Source organism: Periplaneta americana, chromosome 2 (assembly GCF_040183065.1).
Source record: "Periplaneta americana isolate PAMFEO1 chromosome 2, P.americana_PAMFEO1_priV1, whole genome shotgun sequence".
In the NCBI taxonomy this organism is placed as follows: Eukaryota; Metazoa; Arthropoda; class Insecta; order Blattodea; family Blattidae; genus Periplaneta; species Periplaneta americana.
In genome coordinates, this window is record NC_091118.1 from 196682545 (window position 1) to 196707615 (window position 25071).

General features: G+C 36.8%; 1 protein-coding gene across 2 annotated transcripts in view; it reads right to left on the reverse strand.

Moving 5' to 3' along the window:
* Positions 1-25071, reverse strand: part of LOC138695002 (ankyrin repeat and BTB/POZ domain-containing protein 2) — a 191004-nt gene that overhangs the window by 13390 nt on the left and 152543 nt on the right. The window contains exons 13-21 of one of the 2 annotated variants that reach the window (XM_069819278.1): positions 24108-24310; positions 20501-20654; positions 16328-16624; positions 14395-14522; positions 13873-14035; positions 10836-10980; positions 10550-10755; positions 3118-3411; positions 1344-1526 (exon numbers count right to left, since the gene is read on the reverse strand). In XM_069819278.1, coding sequence (XP_069675379.1) covers positions 1344-1526; positions 3118-3411; positions 10550-10755; positions 10836-10980; positions 13873-14035; positions 14395-14522; positions 16328-16624; positions 20501-20654; positions 24108-24310 — 1773 coding nt within the window. Of the gene's footprint in view, positions 1-1343; positions 1527-3117; positions 3412-10549; positions 10756-10835; positions 10981-13872; positions 14036-14394; positions 14523-16327; positions 16625-20500; positions 20655-24107; positions 24311-25071 lie in introns of those variants that run through there. The other variant, XM_069819279.1, reaches the window with a different exon arrangement.

Genomic DNA, 25071 nt, shown 5'->3' on the forward strand with positions numbered 1-25071 from the left:
AATACACCAAAACAACGGGAATAATTAACACCATTATGAAACCTTCCCTAGTACAAAGGCATACTTGAATTCGACTTTACAAGACCTTGGCAAGACCTGTACTTTGTTATGACAGTGAGGCATGGACATTGAGGAAGAAAGACGAAAGCAGAATAACGGCTAATGAAATGAAATTTATGAGATATACAGTGGGATATACGAAATGGGATCACAAACGCAATGAAGATGTAATGGAAGAATTACAACTAGAACCTGTAATTAATCACGTAAAACATTATCAGAACAACTGGATAAGTCATCTGCATCGCATGCATAGAGATAGAATCCCAAAAGTCATGCTCCACTATCGTCCAAACGGGAAGAGATCTCTCAGTCGTCCAAAGAAGCGCTGGATTGAAATTTCAACTGTGAGATCGTAACAGGCCATATGGCCTAATACTTGAAGGGAAGAAGAAGATTTTAGAGTGGTTAGTTGGGAGGCTGAAGCAGAAAAAGACCTTTGGGGAGGCTGAGACGTAGATAGAGGGATAATATTAAAATGAATTTGAGGGAGGTGGGATATGAAGGTAGAAACTGGATTAATCTTGCTCAGGATAGGGACCGATGGCGGGCTTATGTGAGGGCAGCAATGAACCTTCGAGTTCCTTAAAAGCAGTAAGTAAGTAGGTAAGTAAGTAAGTTAGTTTTCATTAATTGTATGGATATCTTCTAATTCTAGATGGTTGGATAGTTTGCAATTGCTTGATCACTGGGTGCATTCAACCCACTTGCTATAATGTCTCCCAGTATAGAATACTATAATAATTATTAGTCCACACCTGTGGAGCAACGGTCAGCGCGTCTGGCAGCGAAACCAGGTGGCCCAGGTTCGATTCCCGGTTGGGGCAAGTTACCTGGTTGAGGTAAGTTACCGGGGTTTTCCCTCAACCCAATATGAGCAAATGCTGGGTAACTTTCGGTGCTGGACCCCAGACTCATTTTACCGACATTATCACCTTCATCTCATTCAGATGCTAAATAACCAAAGATGTTGATAAAGCGTCGTAAAATAAAGTTAACTATTTGCATTTAAGCTTCTTTAGACATTACCTACTCTGGTGTGACTTTTCAAAAGAGCAGGGAGTTTCAATGTGATGATTTTGGAACACTTCTTGTAAGAATGGGAAATGGCAGGCAGACTACCCAAAGTACCATAATACGAAAAGGATACAAGAGATTAGAACAGATTAAAAAATGATGGAAGAACCTATAAAAATGAAACAGGAAAATGCCCACACTGTAAAGTGAAAAATTAAAAGAAGAGGAAGGAAAATAAGAAGAGAAAGATGCATGTTTTACTGTACCTTTGCATGAATGTACATAGAGACTATGTTATCAAGGTCGACCATACTGGAACACTGGGCCTCACAGAAACGAAGAAGACCATCTAGCTGGAAAAAGTTGGCAGCAGCCATCAGCTCCAGCACATCGGATTGTTCCACCTGCAGTGTCTCACAGCCGCCATTATACAGGTACTGCATTACCAACTACAACAATAAAGCATTTACCTTCTCAGAATATAATTCCGTATAAAGTAACATTTACATAAATTCTTTGAAATGAAATAAATACCAGTAAACAACAAAAATATTTATAAAAATATACGCAAGGTGGTATGCAAAATCTGTTTATATTCGTAACTATACCATCTGTAAAAATATTTTTTGACCTATAATACATCTTTTCCCGCACTGAATATGGGCACCTATTCCAGGATCTGTGGCGAAACAAAACGTGGCAGGATTTCAATAACTTAATGTAACAACAGTGAAATGTGTCATAGTGCCAGTGCAGTGAGTGAGGTGAGAGTAAAATGAGTGTGGTGAAAGATTATCTGTGCCAAAATGCCTGTGTGCATGTATGGGTATATGTTATAGACAGTATACATTATGTCACTTAGATCTACCGAGTGTGATAGTCTTGGAGACAGAGTGCTTCATGTGTTAATTGTTAAGCTGATGTGTAATTATTCAGTTAATATGTAATTAATTGATATAATTTTTTCTACAAAAATATTCATTAGATCATAGGACTAAAATAACTGCAGCCCATTTATTCCTCAAATTCGCCACTGGATATGACATCAATTTTAAGTACATTAAAGAGGGATTTTGAAATGAACTTTTTCAGTTACTACTAAAAAATGTAAATTGAAGTATTATTCTTAAGTCAAATCTTTGGGAGAAGAAAGTTGGATGAGAATTCCACTGACTAAATTTCTTACAAATATTCAAGTTGATTTAGTCATCTGCAAAGACTCCACTGAGTATGAAACTCTCCTCCCAAATCCGCACTTATCACTAAACAATCCAATCTTCGAACCCTCATATATTTCATCAGCAAAGGAAAAAGTCCATTCCAAACTACTGTTCATTTCAAAGTGTGTCATGACGTCACTGTTGATGAGTCAGCGATTTGAAGCGAGTTTCAGCTTTTGTGTCAGAGAAGTTGCCTATTAATCAAGGCGTTCAATCTGAACTTGAGAATGTGTACTGTATAACTTGAACGTCATAGCAACAGATGGCGGTGTGTACTCTCTCTGTGCTACCATAACCTCCTTCGAACGGTGTTTTGCGCGGCCAAGTCGTATGCAAGGTATTTGTTATCATCGGTTGCGTACGGCAACATTCCACAATACAAATCAAATGCTCCGTGTCCATGTTGACAGTCGAAGTTAATGTCAACAAATACGTAAGTAATCATCTTAACCCTCTCCCCATATCCCGACAGTAAGAAAAAAACTCACCTCAGTACATGTTTCGAAACAGTTCACATTCCTACCACTACCGGCGTTACCGTACGTATCTGTAAGTACTTTTCTGAATGAACGCCGTACTTGCTAGGCAACTTCTCTGCGGAAGTGTAGGAAGATTGAATTCTCTAGGCTCATCAACTAGCCACATGACGGCATACAGTGAGCCATGACACACTTTGAACTGAACACCCAGTAGTCATATAAACAGTTATGCTTTCTCTTCAATTCCAGGTTTAATTCCAGTGTCTAGCTTTCTTTATACTGTACCAATGCAGTTATTTATGAGTCCGTTACATAGTAGCAATAAACAACTAGTAACATACCTGAAATATGTGGTATCGGATGTCGTTTATATGTACAATGGGTGGACTTCCGTCACAGAGTTTGGAGCTCAACATGGCACGAAATCGGGGTGACCAGGTTACCAGAACTATCTTGTGCCCGTAGAACACCCGCCCCTCCACCCGGAACTGCACGTCACTCAGCTCTGGATTGTTCACAAACTTTGGATCAATCCGGGTTCCTCCAGAGAATGAGGTGTCACGGATATCTTTGATTGACTCCCAGCCAAAACATGTAGAGAAGATGTCTGCCAGGAGTAATGTCGTGCCCTCATTCTTTAGGAGAACAGCAGAGATACAAAACGATAATGGAACTTATCTTACGAAACAGAAGTACAGTAGAGGAGGCAAGACCTGTCCTGTAATCTTATTATGCACCATCGCTATATCACCAATGGATATAAAGGGGGAAGATAGCTTTTAGTCTGAGATGAACTTCCGTGTTGGTAGATTTGTATAATATTAATCATCATGAAACAGATTTGTATAATATTAATCATCATGAAACAAACTCTCTTTCTGATGGCACATTCTTTCCTCTATCACAAAACTCACATGCCAGGTTTCGCCTCCTCATCTGCAAGAAATGAAACAATAGTGTAGACCCTAATAATAGTTATCTTATGTAACAGACAAACTGGTCTTAAGTGAAACAGAATATGACAAGAGTTCAGAGAAGTTGGCAGGTAATAATAATTAGTAGAGAATGTTATGACCTTATGACCTTCCTCATGATTTGTATGCCAGCCAGTATTACATAAAAACGTAAATTTTTGTTCTGATACAAGATCTTCTTCAGACATTCTTCTGTAGTTGATCAAGCTACTGATATTAAATTCTTTATAGAAGAATTCAGCATTTTCTTTCGATTCTATTCTACAGTTTACTTGCAATAGTTTAGCTTGTATTCATTTAATTTTCAATTTGAAAGTATTTTCCTTATTTTGTATTAATTAATCTCTTAAATTCATTTGGGGACAGTGTACCCTGTAACATGCTCAAAATTTAATTTTTTTTTTATCAATTTATATTCTCTGAAAAATCCTCTGTCCAACAGTATATCATTTATGCACTTACTTACTTACTTACAAATGGCTTTTAAGGAACCCGAAGGTTCATTGCCACCCTCACATAAGCCCGCCATCGGTCCCTATCCTGTGCAAGATTAATCCAGTCTCTATCATCATACCCCACCTCCCTCAAATCCATTTTAATATTATCTTCCCATCTACGTCTCGGCCTCCCTAAAGGTCTTTTTCCCTCCGCTCTCCCAACTAACACTCTATATGCATTTCTGGATTCGCCCATACGTGCTACATGACCTGCCCATCTCAAACGTCTGGATTTTAAGTTCCTAATTATGTCAGGTGAAGAATACAATTGCATGCAGTTCTGTGTTGTGTAACTTTCTCCATTCTCCTGTAACTTCATCCCGCTTAGCCCCAAATATTTTCCTAAGCACCTTATTCTCAAACACCCTTAACCTATGTTCCTCTCTCAGAGTGAGAGTCCAAGTTTCACAACCATACAGAAGAACCGGTAATATAACTGTTTTATAAATTCTAACTTTCAGGTTTTTGGACAGCAGACTGGATGATAAGAGCTTCTCAACCGAATAATAACACGCATTTCCCATATTTATTCTGCGTTTAATTTCCTCCCGAGTATCATTTATATTTGTTACTGTTGCTCCAAGATATTTGAATTTTTCCACCTCTTCGAAGGGTAAATCTCGAATTTTTATATTTCCATTTCGTACAATATTCTGGTCACGAGACATAATCATATACTTTGTCTTTTCGGGATTTACTTCCAAACCGATCGCTTTACTTGCTTCAAGTAAAATAAAATTTCCGTGTTTTCCCTAATTGTTTGTGTATTTTCTCCTAACATATTCACGTCATCTGCATAGACAAGAAGTTGATGTAACCCGTTCAATTCCAAACCCTGCCTGTTATCCTGAACTTTCCTAATGGCATATTCTAGAGCGAAGTTAAAAAGTAAAGGTGTTAGTGCATCTCCCTGCTTTAGCCCACAGTGAATTGGAAAAGCATCAGATAGAAACTGACTGATACGGACTCTGCTGTATGTTTCACTGAGACACATTTTAAATATCATTTATGCACATTATTATTATTATGGAAATATATATTTTTTTTTATTTTTATCTAAGATTAGGATTATGGGGTGTTCTGATAACTTTGGCAACCATTTTCCGTAAACTTGTATTTTTCTCTATAAAGTGTACCATATCTGAGCTTCTAGTTGCTAGATTTATTTCAAATTTTCTGTGTTTATTTAGTTGGTATTGTAGCATAAATTGACACAGGGTTTTTTTTTTTTTTTAATAATGGATTTTAAAGCAGATTTCTTGAAAAATACAGCAAAAATGAGGTAAAAATTTACTTATGAAGACAGTATTACAAAAATAGCCCTAGTCATTTTTAATGAAATTGAGTTAAGGACACATTTTCTACTATTTTAAATGTTTATAGACTCCAAAAATGATCCATGTCAGATCCAATAGTCGCAAGGATAAACACCAGTTGTACAGAAACAGCTGACATTTGTTGTTCTATTTATTTGTATTTTTTTTTTCCTGAAAAATAGCAATTTTGATAAGGGTTGTTCTTGTAATAATGTCTTCATATTCAGAAAAAAATTCATAAATTTATAAAACATTATTATTTTTGAAAACCCTTCCATCAGCTTACTTATAAGGGTGTCAAAAATAAGCTGTGTAAAAGTTTCATTGTTCTACTCCCAACAGTTTTAGAAAAAAGGTACAGTAAATATCACTCACTTAACATGTGTAAAGATAGGAGGTTCCTAGTCCCCTTAAGAAAAAAAAAATCTTTCAATGTCAAAACGTTAAAAATTTTTCTCTCCTTGTAGGTTGAGTACAGACGTTCTGCATAAAAAAATAATAATAAAAAAATGAACAAAAAAATAAAACAAAATATTGTGTGTTGTTTGCCTTATAATGCTGCTATATGTAAGCGAAAAAAAAAAGTACTTAAATTGAATGTATATTCAACATGGATGAACAAAAAATGAAGCATGAAATGCATCAACAAATAACAAGCTCAAAAATATATATAAAATGCATGCATACTAAGAAATTAAAAATCATTTCACAAAAAAGAACAGATATTTTGTATGTGTTGATAGTGTCTGTATATTAGAAAGCACATGATTACACGAAATTTTTATCTGGAGAAGAGCAGAAAATATATTCATGGTTTTTAATAACATTCAATTTATTTTTTATCCATGTATAATACAATTTCTTTCCTTCAAATTATTGCCAAAAATTTTAATGAAATAAATAAGATAATATTACATGAGAGAAATTTAGTTCTAATGTAATTGCCAATAAAAATGTTAATGCAACAAACAATGTGCTAATATGAACTTCATATTTATAACAGTGATATACGAGGCCTGTCTAAAAAGTATCCGACCTTAAATTTTCCCGCGCAAAGTAGTGATTCTAAGGCGGCGCCACTGTGCACGGTGGAAGGAGGAACCGTAATGCGCATGCTTGAATTTTTTCACCGCATTCGCCTGTGCCAGTCACTGGCTGGTGATCGCCAAGTAAGGTGCTGTTCTAAGTGTTTGTCAGATTTAGTTTTCTCGCAAGATGACTGAACGAATTGAGCAAAGATACTGCATCAAATTTTGTCAAAAGCTTGGTGATTCTCAAAGTCAAACAAATCGTAAGATTCAGCAGGTGTTTGGGGAAGATGCGATGGGTGTAACACAAATTAAGGAGTGGTTCAACCGATTCAAAGATGGCCGCACATCAGCGGAGAGTGAGCAGCATTGTGGCAGGCCCTAAACTGCTCGGAGTGCAGCTGTTGTTGAGAGGGTGCGAAATTTGGTGATGGCAGATCGTCGTTTGACCGTACGGGAGATTGCCGAAGAGGTTGGAGTGAGTAAAGATTCTGCACATGCAATTTTGCGTGATGATTTGAACATGAACCGAGTGGCTGCGAAATTCGTGCCCAAGTTGTTGTCCCCGGAACAAAAAGACATCTGTCGTGACGTTGCACATGACCTTCTGGACACCGCCAACACTGATCCTGGGTTTCTGAACACCGTGATAACTGGAGATGAGTCATGGGTGTACGGGTACGACCCAGGAACAAAAAGACAGTCGTCGCAATGGAAGCATCCCGAGTCTCCAAGGCCGAAGAAAGCGCGGTAGGTGCGAAGCAAAATCAAGGTGATGCTGACTGTTTTCTTTGATGTCCGTGGAATTGTGCATCACGAATACGCACCGGAAGGACAAACGGTGACAAAGGAGTACTATCACGATGTTCTCCGGCGACTCCGTGATGCAGTTCGGCGCAAAAGACCAGACATGTGGACGGCGAACAACTGGCACTTGCATCACGACAACGCCCCCGCACATTCATCCCAATTGATCCACACTTTCTTGGCCAAACATGGAATTACAACCGTTCGCCATCATCCCTACTCTCCAGACCTGGCTCCTTGCGACTTCTGGTTGTTTCCAAAATTGAAGACACCACTGAAAGGATCCCGTTTTGAGAGTAGAGAAGAGATAATGCGGAACGCGACGACGGAGCTGAACACCATTCAAAAAGAAGACTTCCAGAGGTGTTTCCGGCAGTGGAAGGATCAGTGGGCTAAGTGTGTGCAAGCACAAGGAGCCTACTTTGAAGGGGATTAGGGTCCCAACCCCGTCAGATATTTGAAATATTTTTTCTGGCTAAAGGTCGGATACTTTTTAGACAGGCCTCGTACATTGATAGCTTTCATTAGTGATTATTCTATAACGAACTGCAGTCAGTCCTTGATGCACAATGGTTAAGATGTTGTCTTGCTGTTGTCATTGCACTGGAGTCCTATGTATAGCGTGGATAATCAGTTTGTTGTCATTGTGATGTCCAATGTATCAGCTGAAGTGCTGGTGTCATGCCAACTATTCGTTGTGGTAATTTCACTAGAAGTCCGTTGGTATAAGGTTGAAATGTCTTACAAATTTCTAAGTTGCTCACATTCACTACTAAGTGTCACATGTAATACCTTTGGCACCAAGAATTCTAATAGCCATACATTTTATAACACCACATAAATCACTACAATACATTACAGTACCGATACTTTTGTTTACTACTAGCTAATATAACAATACATTATGTATTATTTATATTAGTTTAAGGTAAACTTCAATATTGAGAGGAAGGTTGTTATGCCATTTATTTTGTTAAGCACTTCTGTCGTCAATAACTAATAATGCAAACCATCTAGTATGCAAAATGGAACTATTTATGATCTTCCTCTTACACGTCAACTAGTATGAGAAAGTTAATGTATGACTTATAACAAAAGTATTTTGCTGTTAAGTATACGTATTCTAGGTTATGAACTTGGACTGATTTCCTGGGTGTTTTTCTTTTTCCATTGTTACTCCAAATATAAGACGAATGTTACTTTACCTCAATTAAAATCCTCGGATTCATCTCACTATCACCAATTCCATCATTGCTAGACAACCGCTCAGCTGATATATCATTAAGGAACCAATTTAAACAATTCTTAGCACAGATCAGATTCGATTAGGTTAGGTTAGAACTTAAGTCAGTGGGTAATATTCTACAAACTGACATTATAATTTTATTTTGTGATACTAGGTGACTTGCATTGTTAGTTTCCGACAGTGTGACATTTGCAACACCAGGGCTTAATGGTGTACCAATAAATAATGTAAAGATTCTATACTTTCCATCACCTGATAAGGTTTGTATATATTTGTGAAATAAACACTAAACAATATATTTGTAGATAGTAATAATACAGGGTTACTAAAAAAGAAACAGACACTTTCAAAGTTGTATAAAACAAAAACTATCTGTGATATCGACATGCATTTTGCACTGTTAGGTTGAGGAACTGTTGACGTGAAAAACTTAATTTTCCGATGGGATGGAGCACCACCTAACTGGCAACGGGGTGTTAGAAATTATAAATTATCTGGACAAAACACTTCCACAGCACTGGATTGGCTGTCTAACAGACGGCAAACAAGCTCTTAAACAGTGGCCATCAAGGAGCACCAATCTCACACCATGTGACTTTTTTCTTTGGGGATTCGTGAAGGACAAGACCTATGTCCCCCCACTTCCTAGTAACTTAAATGACTTGGAACAGCACATCGCGACAGCTGTGGAAAGTTTCGATGCAGATACGTTACACTGGGTTTGGGATGAACTAGACTATCACCTTGATGTGTACCATGTGACACAAGCACATATTGAACATTTGTGAGTTATCAAAGTAAACTTGAACTATTTTATAAAACAGTGTATGCTGATTCCTCATAACATTAGAGTCGACGGCAATTCGGAAGGCGGTAGTCTGCTAGCGTTTGCATTGAGAGAGACAGATAGAGAGAGCAAGGCAGCGTACAACATTGCCACATCGTACTTCACGAGCACGTGCAATACAAATAGCGCAGGAGAGAATTTAAATTATCAAAAGACAATAATGACCTTAGCCGTTGATTACTGTAAGCATGACACCAAACAAACCCTGTTTCCTTCACTAACAATATTCTTTGCACGGTTCTCAATCCCACACCACATGCTTCTGCATTCGTTTCTTGCATGTTAGCAACAATGCAGCCAGCATCAAGATGGCCGGCAGCGTTGTGCTCGTCAACGTTTTTAAAATAATTATACACTTTAAACACTATTTTCTGCACCTGCCTGTGCAATACTTGTTTTTTTACAGTCTCTTCTTCCATTTATTTATCTTAAACACACACAGTAAATGTTAGTTTTACTTATTCAATGTATTGAAACACTCACACGTGAACAAACGAACTTGGGAGGTACTTGCTACAGACTGATTCCGATTGGTTCTGCTGTACAAGCTTATGACATCACATACCAGAAATGCTACGGTGCATATAGCAGCCGATAGCCTTCTCAACTGCTGTCTAGTCTAATAATTTTGGATTTATAAAACAATGAAAGTATCTATTTCTTCTGTACTAACCCTGTACAATTTTGACTGCAAAGGCATCATTATCGTTTATACACATTTATGATATACCTTTTTCTAAATATATATTAAATAGCGCAGTACCACTTCACACACCAATAAATAACACATACTCTAGTTTCTAAGTAGAAAATTTAACCATGATTAATGTCACAGAGTTCTGTTATAGTTCCTCTGTAAGAAAAACCCCAGCCAAAAGCTTTGAAGTTAATCATTTTAAAACTATTTTCAGAAAATCAACATGTACCTACATATGAGCAATAAGAAAATAAACTAAAACCTTAATTTTACAGTAACAAAAGCATTTATTTTGGTACTGGTATGAGAAATTCCTTACTTATTATATACTACTGCTATTATCTACAGATTTACACAGTACCTTACTGAATCGAAATATGTTGAACAACAGAGGGAGACATTCGTCCACAAATTGTGTCGAGTAATCATCTGGCCAAACTTGAAGAAAATCCTGCAGCAACTGGTCAATGATATTTTCCAGTCTCTGGTCATGTGCAGTTGCTAGCGTGTGCATCCAACAGTGAAGCGTCCACGGGATTCCAAGATTACGTAGTTCCAATGTGATATCTTAAAGTATACAACATCATGATTACTTGACAGAGCATTGCATGTTTAACATTGAATTTGATGTTTGACAGTTAACTCACCGAGATGGTTATTCTCAGCACTGTGGTACATGGCTTCTTGGAGTGACTTTATCTGCGTTTTACTGAGTTTCAGTAATTGCAGGTTTTCATTACCAGCATGGTGCATTGAACATGCATTGGAATCAGAATTGGATGGACACGTCACCTGCAATAAACATTTAATAAAGTTAAATTGTTCACAGACTTCATAACAAATTCTACAGTATAACACGAACACTGATTCCAAATCTCCAGAAGTTCGTGTTTTTTTGGGAGTGGATTATTTTACAAAAAGGCATATGACTCTGTTAAGAGAGAAGTTTTATATGATATTCTTATTGAATTTGGTATTCCCAAGAAACTAGTTCGATTAATTAAAATGTGTCTCAGTGAAACATACAGCAGAGTTCGTATAGGTCAGTTTCTGTCAGATGCGTTTCCAATTCACTGTGGGCTAAAGCAAAGAGATGCACTATCACCTTTACTTTTTAACTTTGCTCTAGAGTATGCCATTAGGAAAGTCCAGGATAACAGAGAGGGTTTGGAATTGAACGGGTTACATCAGCTGCTTGTCTATGCAGATGACGTGAATATGTTAGGAGAAAATCCACAAACGATTAGGAAAAACACGGGAATTTTACTGGAAGCAAGTACAGAGATAGGTTTGGAAGTAAATCCTGAAAAGACAAAGTATATGATTATGTCTCGTGACCAGAATATTGTACGAAATGGAAATATAAAAATTGGAAATTTATCTTTTGAAGAGGTGGAGAAGTTCAAATATCTGGGAGCAACAGTAACAAATATAAATGATAATCGGGAGGAAATTAAACACAGAATAAATATGGGAAATGCCTGTTATTATTCGGTTGAGAAACTTTTATCATCCAGTCTGCTGTCGAAAAATCTGAAAGTTAGAATTTATAAAACAGTTATATTACCGGTTGTTCTTTATGGTTGTGAAACTTGGACTCCCACTTTGAGAGAGGAACAGAGATTAAGGGTGTTTGAGAATAAGGTGCTTAGGAAAATATTTGGGGCTAAGAGAGATGAAGTTACAGGAGAATGGAGAAAGTTACACAACACAGAACTGCACGCATTGTATTCTTCACCTGACATAATTAGGAACATTAAATCCAGATGTTTGAGATGGGCAGGGCATGTAGCACGTATGGGCGAATCCAGAAATGCATATAGAGTGTTAGTTGGGAGGCCGGAGGGAAAAAGACCTTTAGGGAGGCCGAGACGTAGGTGGGAAGATAATATTAAAATGGATTTGAGGGAGGTGGGATATGATGATAGAGACTGGATTAATCTTGCTCAGGATAGGGACCAATGGCAGGCTTATGTGAGGGCAGCAATGAACCTCCGGGTTCCTTAAAAGCCAGTAAGTAAGCAAGTCCTTATAGAACTCCAGCAACCAGTGAGGATTTCACCATAAAGAAATTTCTGTGATGCAAGGTTGCTGGTCAGGCATTGGATATTAACTACAAGTAAAGAACTTCTTTTATACTATGCTTTATGGGAGTCTGAAGAAAAAACGCAAAAGTGAGAAAAACGTACATGTAACTGAAATAACATTTAACAACATCTGAAATAGCATTTGAAAACTATATAACTTCACAGCTAAGCCATCTCTGAATCTAATACAGTACTCAAATTAATACCTAACACATATTCTTGAAGAATGTAAAGATTATTTGTAGGAAATCTTTGCTACTTAGAGCTAAAGCTGACTGATATATTTCATACTCCAATCCAGAAAATTCTACGACACTGATTTACTTGTTCTTCCCGTGTAATCTTCCATTTAATAACACGTGATTATTTTATAAAAAAAAAAAGTCTGTTATTTTGGAAAAATCATTCCCTCAAATTGTCACAACTGTTCCATAATTTGTTCAGTTTCATCATGATGTGTTATGAAATGTTTCACCGTTTCCAAAGCAGTAAAGGACACGAGACTATTGGAGACAAGCATGGGCAGCTTCGAATTTCCATGAATTTCAAATTGGGCCGCATCTTAACAATGAATATGTACTTTCATGGCAAACCTAATTTCGAGCAAAATTGATTTAGAACGTATAAATGATGTTTCATATCTCTTGGAGCTTAAAATACTGTGGCAACCATGCTGGAATGTTCTCGCCGCCTCGAGAGTTGAACACGCATCCGGCAGAAGGAGGGCGAGATTGGCAGTCGCTGAGCACGACAAAGGAAGTTGCGCACGCATCTGGGCAAGGGCGGGAGCGGTGTGGCGCGAAGCAAAGGAGGGAAGCTGGAAGTTTCGAAAAGCTACGCGAGCCGATTGTTGTAACAAAACGTCCGGAAATCGAAAAGACAAGAACGTGTAATTTGGTAATAAATAGAAGACGCGAAGAAGGGCCAGCCAGTTTAGTTTGGACAGCAAGCCAGTCAGTTTTTGTGAAGCAGCCTTCGAGACCGGGGTTCGACTTGAGTTTGTGAGGCAGCAGTGAGCGTCCAGGCGGAAGCAACGCGGCCGGAAGTCTTGAGTTCGAGTGAAGTGGACTGTCTCCGGAAGTCTTCGGTTCGATATACTGTGAACTTGAGTGAATGAGCTAGAAGAACTAGCCAAGGCAAACGAACTGAGAACTGTCAGTTTTGTTTTGTAAATAGTGCTTTGTAAACATTGGTTGAGATTAGGAGTACATTGTTCTCAATAATCCAAGTGAATTGTAATTGTCGTCTGTGGAGTGCAATAACAAATACTGTGTTGCTGTGTGGAGTGAAATACCATTGTTGACGGGAGTATTTTAAATTCAGTTATAGAAAGTCATTCTTGTTGTAATAAAAGTAACATTGTTGTGTGAAATAAAAGTGACAATACGATTGTATAAGTGTACAATCATAAAAGCATATAAACGATAAATGTATAACCAAAAAAATTAATGTGGAAAATATAGGAATTTTGCAAAGACTACAAAAATGTTTAAGTGCGAAATGTATAAAAGAAGTCTTAGCATTTTAATTCTGTTTAGAATTTCAGTGTTAACAACTATTATAAACCTCTAGTATTGTTTCAAGTTATGAAACTCACCTGGTGTCGACTACCTCTGCGGTCTGCAGTGAGCTGACTACTGGCACCCTCTGCCAGGATTTCTTCGAGTGAGAGAACTTCCTTGTTGTTGGTATTGTGTGGGTGTGACAAAAGATTGTGCAGTATTGCTCTCTGTACATGGGCAGCTGCTACAGCAATGGCACTGAAATCATGGATACACATATAACCAATTATTTTTCTTCTATTTCAACTAATCAAAATTAGTATAAGAAAAATTGCGAGTAACACTTTGGATAACAAGACACATGCCAGTGCAAAAGAGCTTAGGTCAACTTTTTCTTTATTTCTTAATTCAGTACATATCCGAATGATCTATCCTACTATGTATACAAACTAACTGTTAACTCACTTCAACATGTTTTATTGCTTTTTAAGGATTGTTCAACATAAAAGAGAGTTGACTACAATAGGTCAATTCAACCTGGAGACAAATATGTACTTATTAGTTGAAGTTCCACAACATCAGGAAGCTTTCAACCAATTTTAGAACACTTCTCTAACCTGTATGAACCACGCTGTGCAGCACCAGAGTAACACAGAGAATCCTTGAGCAGTGTTGAAAGAAAAGGATGAGCTCCGTGAGATAAAAGCAGGGATACCATTTCCATATGTCCACATGCTGCAGCCACCTGCGCACAAAAAATACAATCCATTTGTTCACTGTATTTATCTTGGTTTTCCAATGGAAAAAAAAATTAATTAATTAAGTTATCTTGACCTAACAAAACTTTTTTTTTTTAATCCAATGCCACCAGGTTGTCTTTCGACATTTCTGGTCTTCTCTCCTGGCCGTGGCTTAGTTGTAACCCACTTCCGAGGTTGGGGCGCCTGGAAGGCGGAGTTACATTACCCCGATGATGTGATAGGATGATTATGATAATGTGGTGCCAGGAGAGGTCTTAAATCTAAACTTAACCTAATTCCAGACCATGGACGAGCACAGGAATAATCCCCTTTAAGGAAAAATTCCTGTGCTCTAACCGGGAATCGAACCCGGGACCTCATGAACTATAGCCAGAAGCTCTGGCCACTAGACCATGAGGCTGGTCGACCTAACAAAACTACGACCTAACAAAACTACAATTATTTATTTCTGTTTTTACAAGCTAAGTATTTACCTGTATATTCTCATAAATGTTAATTTAATCTTTTCTCTATGTATGCTTCCCAAATTACTTCGTATTTCAACCAAACTCAATTCTTTTCAAATTCTTTAATGTTATCATCATTATGAAAATACATTTTAATTTTCATATTTTTTTATATTTTCACCTTTAATATTATTTTTTTCTTTTGCACACCTTTATTCTTCGAACAAAATTCATTTCTGTTGTTTAGACCTTGATGTCATCTCTCTGACATTTAGAAATATTGACCTTACCTTTTGAGGAAGTTTCAGGTATCTGTACATTTAGTACTAACCAGTAGTCAGCCTTTCAAAGCTCTACAGGTAGAGAGATCCGTGAAATTTGCGAGACACAATAATGAGAATCATTCTCATTTTGACGTTGTTTTGCACTATTTTTTTATACTTCTTCCCATAACCCCAAAAAGCGAAATGGAGAGAATTTGTATAGTAACGCGAAAAAAGAACATACGGTAATTCAAGTTTTTAAACGAATTCCAGTAATACTTGTTGCTTTATTTGCAAAATTTTAATAATGTATTTTTAAATAATACAGTATTTTCACAGTTTCCATGTTTTTTTCAATGATACATTTCGTTCTGCGATTTTGTCGACAAATGAATGCAGCCATGTACTGAAATCTATATAATTTTTAAAACGGAAAATTGATGCTGAAAATGCTGCATGCTTTTCTTACCATGTTTAATTTCTTTAAGCCAGAATTATAAAACTTGCATATAATATAATTTTAAAATAATACTACCAAATTGGCAGTAACAGCGAAATCTTGAAATTTTAAAACGAATTCTCCTTTAAAAATATAATCTCTTTCACGAAACTCTATCTATGGAATATGAGATAACACCTAAAGTTAATGCCAACAAAATATTTAAAAAATCTTTCGTAAATAATATTCTAAAATTGTAATGCTTAGATATTGGAGAATGCTGGGTTTGCAGTGAAGGACCTGCCCTTGGGCAGAAAACTGTGAATAAATGAATGCAACAATTGAGGGGTTTGCCGGAAAAAGGGTGTATACATCAATATGGCGAATTGAGATACATGCAATCTAAGATTTTAAAACGCACCTGAATAAAATTTTATACATGCACGCAGCCCTATCCTGCAGGTATGTACAGTACAATCAAAACAAAATTTCGCTACTATAATTATTCACTACATTTTAAACCATTTTCCCAAAGAAGGGCGTATAGGTCTATCCGCCTTTCTTCCGGCAAAGCCCTCAATTGCTTTGTACGTATTCCTAGTCCAACAAAATGCAAACTCGAACACTACAAGGTAACGCACCTGGAGTGGTGTCTGGGTGCACTTGTCCTCACTGAGTCTTGCCCCACCCTCCACATGAGCCCCCCTCTCCAAAAGCAGACGCGCGATGTTGCAAGTTCCCTGCAGAGCTGCATATGTGAGGGCTGTCCAGTGCTGAGTCTCGGCATTGACACCGGGGCAACCTGCTGTTCCGTAAGGAGGAGTCTCAATGTCTGGGTCTGCCCCGGCATCCAGAAGGCAGCGGGCACACGCCTCGTCATGCAGAAGCACAGCCAGCATCAGAGGGCTCAAGCCACTGTCGTTCACACTGTTCAACTTCTGGAATAAACAAATTTAATTTTCTTTTCACACTGAGATAGACCTATAAGTAAAATCATGGTTTAAATAATCAACTAACAGCAAGTTACAAGAATATCTGTTTCAATTACATTTTATTCGTAATTAAAATTGTATGATTGATGCCTCATAGAAAATAACATTATTTTTCAACATAATTTCATAATCTCAGTCAAGGATATTAGTCTTTTGTTGTTGTTTTCTAATCCCAGGCGTTTGACAATAAAGTCATTTGACCTCTTGCACTCCAATATTTTTCAAAGATATTATCATGGTCAGCCACTGAAGCACAGATTTTGAGGTGTTCCGAATCCATTTCTTGGTTTGAGTTGCACAATGGGCAGTTAGGGGACTGATATATTCCATTCTATGCAGGTATTCATATTAAAACCTTTAAAATTAAAATATTTTAATTGGTCAGCATTAAGATTTGCTTCTTGGATAAGGAAGATATCTATATTATTATCTGAGAGTATATTGGCTAGTTCAGTCTTCTTGGCTGATGTTATACCGCCAGCATTTCATTGTAAGATGTTTAGTTGATTCTGTACCATTAAAGTAGTCCCTGCCCGGAGATCCGATTGGGGGACTATTTTACCTCCGGATAATTTTACCTTAATGGTACTCATTTCATATTGGAGTTAAATGACAAGTTGTAGCCGATTTAAGTGAACACCATATTTTAACGTTTTGGTGGCTACTTTATTCACACACAACCCCCAGAATGTCTGGAGGACCACACCTGCTGTTGGTCGACGGGTCCATTGGACCTAGCTGGGAGATCTTGTTGATCACCAACTTTCCCTCCTTAAGCCACTGGAGGACGATTTTAGTGCCATAGCAGGTCAGCACTAGGAACAGAAAAGTAGAAAGAGGAGGAAGGAAAGGGAAATGAACCCCTAGGCCTCGAATGCTCTAATGTCGTTGGGGTCGAAGAAAGTAAGAGTTCAGTCAGAGGACTGGATAGGAAAGGGTAAAGAGGGAATTAGGTATTGAATAGAGGAAAATTATACCAAATTCAGTCATTAACTCATCAAGCTGACCAGTGCTAATGGATGAGTAGCCCCACCCTTTAGTCGTTTGTAATGATTCGAGTAAGAGCCCCTATCAATTCAATTTTTGATCATCCAAAGACAAAGTAGAGCCAATAATTTTTCATTACGAGCAATAATTTTAGAAGAGCCATCGATGTAGCTCAGTCGGCAGACTCGCTGGCCTGCTGATCCGGAGCTGCGCTCGGGCTTGAGTTGGATCCCCCTTTGGTCATATTGAATGGTTTCTTCCGAGGTTTTCCCCAGCCATGGGACTGAAGCTGGATAGTCTATGGCGAGTCCTCAGCCTCACTTCATTTCACCCTCTTTGGTCTGATTACCTGGTTGGGTTTTTACCGAGGTTTTCCCCAACAATAAGGTAAATGCCGGGTAATCTTTTGGTGAATCCTCGGGTCTCACATCATCTCACTATAGCTCCCCAAAATATTGTAAAAAAATTGTAAAAAATTGTAGAAAATTACAAAATTGTAAAACTGTAAAAATTATAAAATATTGTAAAAGTTAAAAAAAATTTGTAAAAATTGTAATTGTAATATTGTAAAATTTTGACTTGTTCCACATCTTAAAGCTTCATTGCTCATGTAAGATCTATGGAATATAATAAATGAAATGAATGGAAAAAGTCCAATCTACACCTATCCTACATAACTGTAGTGATTTTTAAGTTCACTAATTTATTCTATAGGCAATGCCACTTATACAGAAGGAATGCAAACTAAAGCAATAGTTTCTGAGAATCACAGAAAAATTACCCCCACTTAATGTCGATAGATATCATGTAACTTTGGCTTTAAGGATGTTATATAATGATAATGATGACGACGATGACGATAATAATAATAATAATAATAATAATAATAATAATAATAATAATAATAATAATAATTCTTTTTTATTTCGAATTTTCTACAGTTCTATAGTTTTCCTCTACCAAGTGAACCATGAAATATCATTGTTCATTTCATTTTCTCTCTCCACTGTTTCCTAGCCAACGCATTTGCATCTTGTAATCCTTTCAGCCCCATACACCGCCTCACTTCTTCCATCCATTTTTGAGTTGGCCTTCCTTTCCTATTCCTTCCTTCTGGTTCCCATTCGCATCACTTCCATTCTCATAACATGCCCATACCATTGTAATCTGTTTTCATTCACAATTTCCACTACATCCTTTTTGTTACTGTATTCCTTACATTTTCCTCAGACATTTTCTAGCGCTCTTACGACGACAACAGATGACAGACGATGGACGACGACGACAGTTTTATTTAATCTGGCAGAGTTATGGTCATAGGACCTTCTCTAACACTCAACCAGGAATAAAAATTCGATATAGAGAGCATTACATATATACCAAATATAACAAAAATAGAAGGGATAAGTCCATTTTTGGTCATTTTTGAGAGTGATTTCAAACATAGAAACATAATAATGCCTAATAACATTGTATATGTTTGTTTCTGTTCTAATTGTTTCAGTTCAAACCAGTGGCGGCTCGTGGGTATTGAATTAAGGGGGGCTGCATACAAAAATAAACCAAGCAACTTACTTTATTTAAAGATTAGTTCCATGCGCCTTATCTTGTAACTTGTGTTTAAATGAGACAGGCTCATGTTAGTAGATTTACTGGCATTTAAAAGAATCCTGCGGACAAAATTCCGGCACTCCGGTGACGCTGATATAATCCCTGCAGTTGCGAGTGTCGTTAAATAAACCATAATTTAATTTTTATATGCAGATTTGAACCTTAGAAATATCTAACTGGCGATGTTGTAGTTGGTTGTATAATATATATAGGCCTACATGATACATCAATAAATGAAAAAAATAACTGAGCCAGAAATTGGATTCAGGATATTCAAGAGTACGCACCAGGGTGCTTGCCTCATTTATTGTGATGTTAGATGTTTCAGATTGCATTATGGTTTCAAAACATTCTAGCAATGGCTCCTTCTTCTCATGAACAACATTTACTGTTCTTATTTTAAATCCATCTTGTTGCCCCAGCTGATGGAATTGTCTTTGAAACACATTAATCTAATACAGACTGTGAGGAAATCGAGAGAAGAACGCAGGGATATTGGATAAATTATCAAAAAATATGCGTATTGTATTGTATTTTGTTTAGCGGCTCTTTCCATTATGAGATTCAACTGATGGGCACTTAATTCCACATTTCTCCTGAATTGTTAAGGTACTGAACTGAATAGACTGTAAATATTGTACAGAATTAAACATTGTTGCACTTGTTATACTCACAACATTAAAGAAAATGTATTTAAAACTGCGCGCTACTGACAAACTGCTGCAAATTTTGCAGCGCCTGGAAACTCTGGATTCACGGCAAGGGGTAGTAGGGAGGAGGGGTAAAACTAACGCGCAAAGCATCCCAGACGAGAGTGGCAGCTCCAGGGGAGGAAGTGGCTTCACCCTATAGTCCTTGTTTCTGGTTTCGCTCTGGCAGCACCAGGGGAGGAAGTGACTTCACTAACGATTGCGTGCATGTCATTAAGAGCGACTTTTTTTTTTAATTCGAGCCGCTAAATAAAGACTGTATAATAAATGTATTTCACACCATAAAACGAGACAAGAGCCATAAATGTCTGGGAGTGCTGCAGCTCCGCAGCCCCTCTTCGAAAGCCGCCCCTGGTTCAAACTATTACAAATGCTTCTCAAAGAAAGGACTTTTTTTTGTATATGAACGGAAAATGGACTTGTCCCCTTTATTCCCTTCACCCTTCAAATAGTAGTAGGTAGTTTGGGTTATTGTACTATTTTTGTTGTTAGAGGTCACATATATAATATCAACCTTATTTGAGGGCAGAAGTTGCAGGGCATGAGGAATGAGGTCGCTGCGTCCACTTCTCAGCATCTTGAATGCAAGTTCTGATTTTAGTCGTCTCACGCATTCCACCTCGTCTCCCGGTCGCTTTGGACCAACAGATCCTCCAGCTTCGTCCATCCTGCAACACCAATCCTCATTATAATTTCCTGTTATTTTATCTATCCACGTGCTGATCAGTGTAATGAAACTCAGTTTGCAACCTTTATAATAACAATTTTGTCATTCACTGCAAAACAGTAATATATTTGTTTTTTCCTATTTCTTACAAAATGTCTTTCTTGATCCCAATTGTGATAGATTTATTGATATTAGTTCACAAAAATACAAAACTTAATAATTTAACAAAAAGATCTATATACAAAAGTAGTTATACATAATAAATCTACAATTACCTAAACTAATTAATTTATCGCAAATCTCAATAATTTATTGGTTCAAACTTGCACTTACGTCTGGTTTTAGTGCATGTTTAAACCAATCGTAAAAACCATTAAGGGTCTATTCATAGACATTTCGCAGCACACGCTACAAGCATGCTAAACTAGCCCCGGCTATCCACTGGTTACTTGTATAGAATTCAAATCATATCCTATCGCTAACATTGGTTTATGAATACGAAAAACGCTGATCATCCACCGGAAGCCCGCACTAAGAATGTCTATGAATACAACCCTTAGACTTTAAACCTTATTTATCTGCTCCTTTTCACAATTTACTACCCTAAGGCCCGGTTTCTTCAACCTTTGTTAAATTATAACAGTGTGTTATTCCATTTTAACTGTAAACTTAACAGTTGAAGCATTTCTTCAACTACTGTTAGTAGTAACAGGCTGTTAAAACCTATGTTAATTTAACTGCCCAATTTCATGCAGTTTAATCATTTAACTCTCCGTTAGCATAGAAGTATCCAATATGGCTGGTGCGGTAGATGCTGAACTTATATATCTGGATTATTTAGAAAATGATATCCATGAATACATAAACAGAGGGGATGATTCCTGTGATTTGACAGACCAGAAGTTCATACAAAGATATAGGCTATTTTCTGCCAAGCCTCACTTTTCGCTTTCAACTTAGATCCATTTGTTTGTTTATTCTCATTAATTGGTTTATACTGCGAAATAATTTCCACCAGAAGGTTTCTTTCGAACGAAGAGAAATTAGTCCCATGATTTCTATTTGTTCCAGTGTTTTCCATTTCATAACAGCAATACCAATACACCACTCCAGGCTATTGTGATAGTGTGATACAAACGAGGAAAGAAGCAGAAATCAAACCTGAGAGAATAGAAAGACTTCTATCCTCTCTGAATCAAACAACGGAAACAAGCGAGGATCGCAATTGTCAGAGTTCAGAAAACAGAAGTGAGCCTATACTTGGGTATAGGTTATGGTTAAACTCTAGAATCTCTGGTCCTAACAGAGAGTTAACAAACAGAATGTTAAAATGTGAAATGTAAAGTTGAAGAAACGCAATATTTTTAACAGCAATTCATACTGTTAACTTCCAGTTAATTAACGCTATGTTAGGTGCATTTTAACAAAGGTTGAAGAAACCGGGCCTATTTTTAATACTTTTTTTAATTTTAACTCTACAATAAACAAGTGTAAATCAATCTTTCCTGTTGCTCTATTTATTCAGCATTTATGTTTAATTTTTAGGTCTTATTTTACATTATAACTTATTATTTCAAATAGATGAGCAGATGTCGACATACTATAAGTCATGAGCCTGAAATAGCTGAATCAGTACATTCCATATGTAGGTTAATCTGTTGTTGTTGTTGTCTAGTGCCTTGCATCTGGCAATGAAGCCATTAGCAGTCGTGCTTTCCAATACTTGTGAACTGTAGTTTCTTCTGATCTTAATGCTTCACAGGTCTTCAAGTGGTCTTCATTCACATATTGGTGAAGCTGAGATACCTATTCTGTAGAGATGACTTACTAGACAGTCATCTTTAATCTTTATTCTTGCAAATATTTTCTTGTCAGCAGAATCGTTTGCGTGATCCCAATTAATCTTCTAATTGTTTTATTTTTTATCTAATTGAATCGCCCCATGCAGAAAGGGTTTCAGTCACAAATTTTGCAAAAACGAGATATCGATGGAAATCATATCTTTATGGGTGGCTCCATCGGCCTGTGCAGAAAGGTATTCAGTCCAATGCTTGGAAATTTAGAAACTGAAGTGTCAGGCTCAGAGTTCTATGCAGAAAGGAATATAGTGTACAGAATGTTTTTCTTAGTTTTCCCAAAACTAGGTCTAATGGACTCAAGCTCTTTCTGCATGGGGCGATTCAATTGTTAAACACTTTGTCTTAAATAAAATCTACTTCTATACTAAACTATACGCAATCTTTCAGTTGTTACCCTTAACAACACGCTAATCCCTTATTCATCTGTCGTAAAAAATCTTGGCTTCTTTTTTGATAATAATCTAAGTTGGAATTTTCAAGTTAAAGAAACAATAAAAAAAAATCTGTTCCTCCATTCACTGTTTGAGTCGCTTGAGAAACTTCTTGCCCCAGCAACTAAAACTTACCCTAGTGCAAACCCTAGTAACGCCGCACTTCGATTATTGTGACGTTTTGTTAAGTGACCTAAGTTCTGAATTGTCAGTCAAGTTACAGCGAGCTCAGAATATGTGCATCAGATACGTGTGCAACATCCGACGGTATGATCACATATCACCGTCCTTCGCAAGTCTCTCGTGGCTCCGACTTAAAGAACGTAGAACTTTACACTCTTTGTCTTTACTCTTTCGAATTCTGCACACTTCAACACCAAATTACCTTTCGTCTCGTTTCTCTTATCTATACTCTAACCACGACGTAAATACCAGATCACTTATCTGTGGCACGCTAAGTATACCTCTTCATAGAACATCTTGTTATTCATCATCTTTTACAATATCCACCTCGCGTCAATGGAATTCCTTGTCACAAAGTATTAGGGGCTGCAAGACAATAAACACCTTTAAGAACAGCTTAAAAGATAACCTTATTAGCATTTCACTCCAGTCATACTGATTTAAACTATCACTGACTACATTGTTACTTTTTTCTTTAGACATCATCCTGATTGTGCTGTATTTTAATTGTCTCGTAATAATCTCTTTCTATTATCTAATATTATTTGAAATATATTAACATTCTATGTATTTTAGTTTAATTCTGCTACACAGTTTATTTCAGTGTTTAATTAATAGTTCATAGTATTTTGTTGTTTAATTTGTAAATAACTTTTGTATACATGTAACTCTCATCTAAATCAAATTGTTGGATTCTTTGTAAGTTCATGCATATGTATATACACTTTTTGCTGGTTGAGTGGAAGAGAAGGCCTTACGGCCTTAACTCTGCCAGCTAAAATAAATCATTATTATTATTATTATTATTATTATTATTATTATTATTATTATAATTTATTAAATACGTGCATGCCATCATATTCCTTTAAGTTCCAATGACATTACGTCCATAAAGCACTGGCAACAAAGGATGATCTATAAAATGAAATTTTCACGTAAGCTAAGACACCATAAAGTCCCGGTATGTAGCATTTCACTCACCCTATCTGTCGTATGGGACAGTCCACACCAGGCAGCAGCAATCTGGCTGCCTGCATTACGTCATCTTGGTCGAGAGTGGTGGAGTGTCTGTGTTCTGCATGAGCTGCAGTAACTCTCAACCACTCCACCAGGGGAGGCAGCACTACGTACGCTCGTTCATACACCAGCTCCTGGATAGGGGCAGCGTGCTCTGCATGTTCCAGCTGTGCAAGTGATGATGAAACAATATCGTGAAAATTATTATATCTACTAGAAATACAAGAATGTCAGAGCTTGAATTAAGTTTTCCTTTTCGTATTATATGAATTCGCGATTATTTTTTATTTAAATAAAATGCCAAATCTATCATCAACATTTTAAATAGTAGGCTACAACTTACTGCATTCAGATAATTATCAGAAGTAATATGTATTTGATATTCAATACATTCCACTAATTTTTAACACAAAGTGAAATAAGAGATATAACTTTCTAATTAATCTTATTTCTAAACTGTGGTAAAAACATACGTAACTGTATGTGTTAGAATAAATACGAAAATACTAAACTGTGATGTAACTAAATTACATCAGAAAGATATGCAATGTTTGGTAATACAGATTTCTCTTTGACACTGCTTAGAATCCATGATACTGGCAGTTGTTTATGGTTAGAGTTCCGTGAAATTTGCGAGATATGATAATAAGAATTGTTTTCGTTTTTCCAATTTTTTTGCACCAGTTCTTTATGCTTTTTGCCATTATCCAAAAAAATGCATTTTTGAATCTTGAAATAACGCGAATTCATAAAATAATACGGAAAAAAAGCATACTGGTAATTAAAGTTTTTAACAAATTTCAGCAATACTAGTTTTATTCGCGAAATCTTAATAATAATATATTTTCAAGTAATATTTTAAAACGAATTTTCCTTAAAAATAAAACCACTTTCATGGTACTCTACTTACAGTATGAAAAATCTTTAA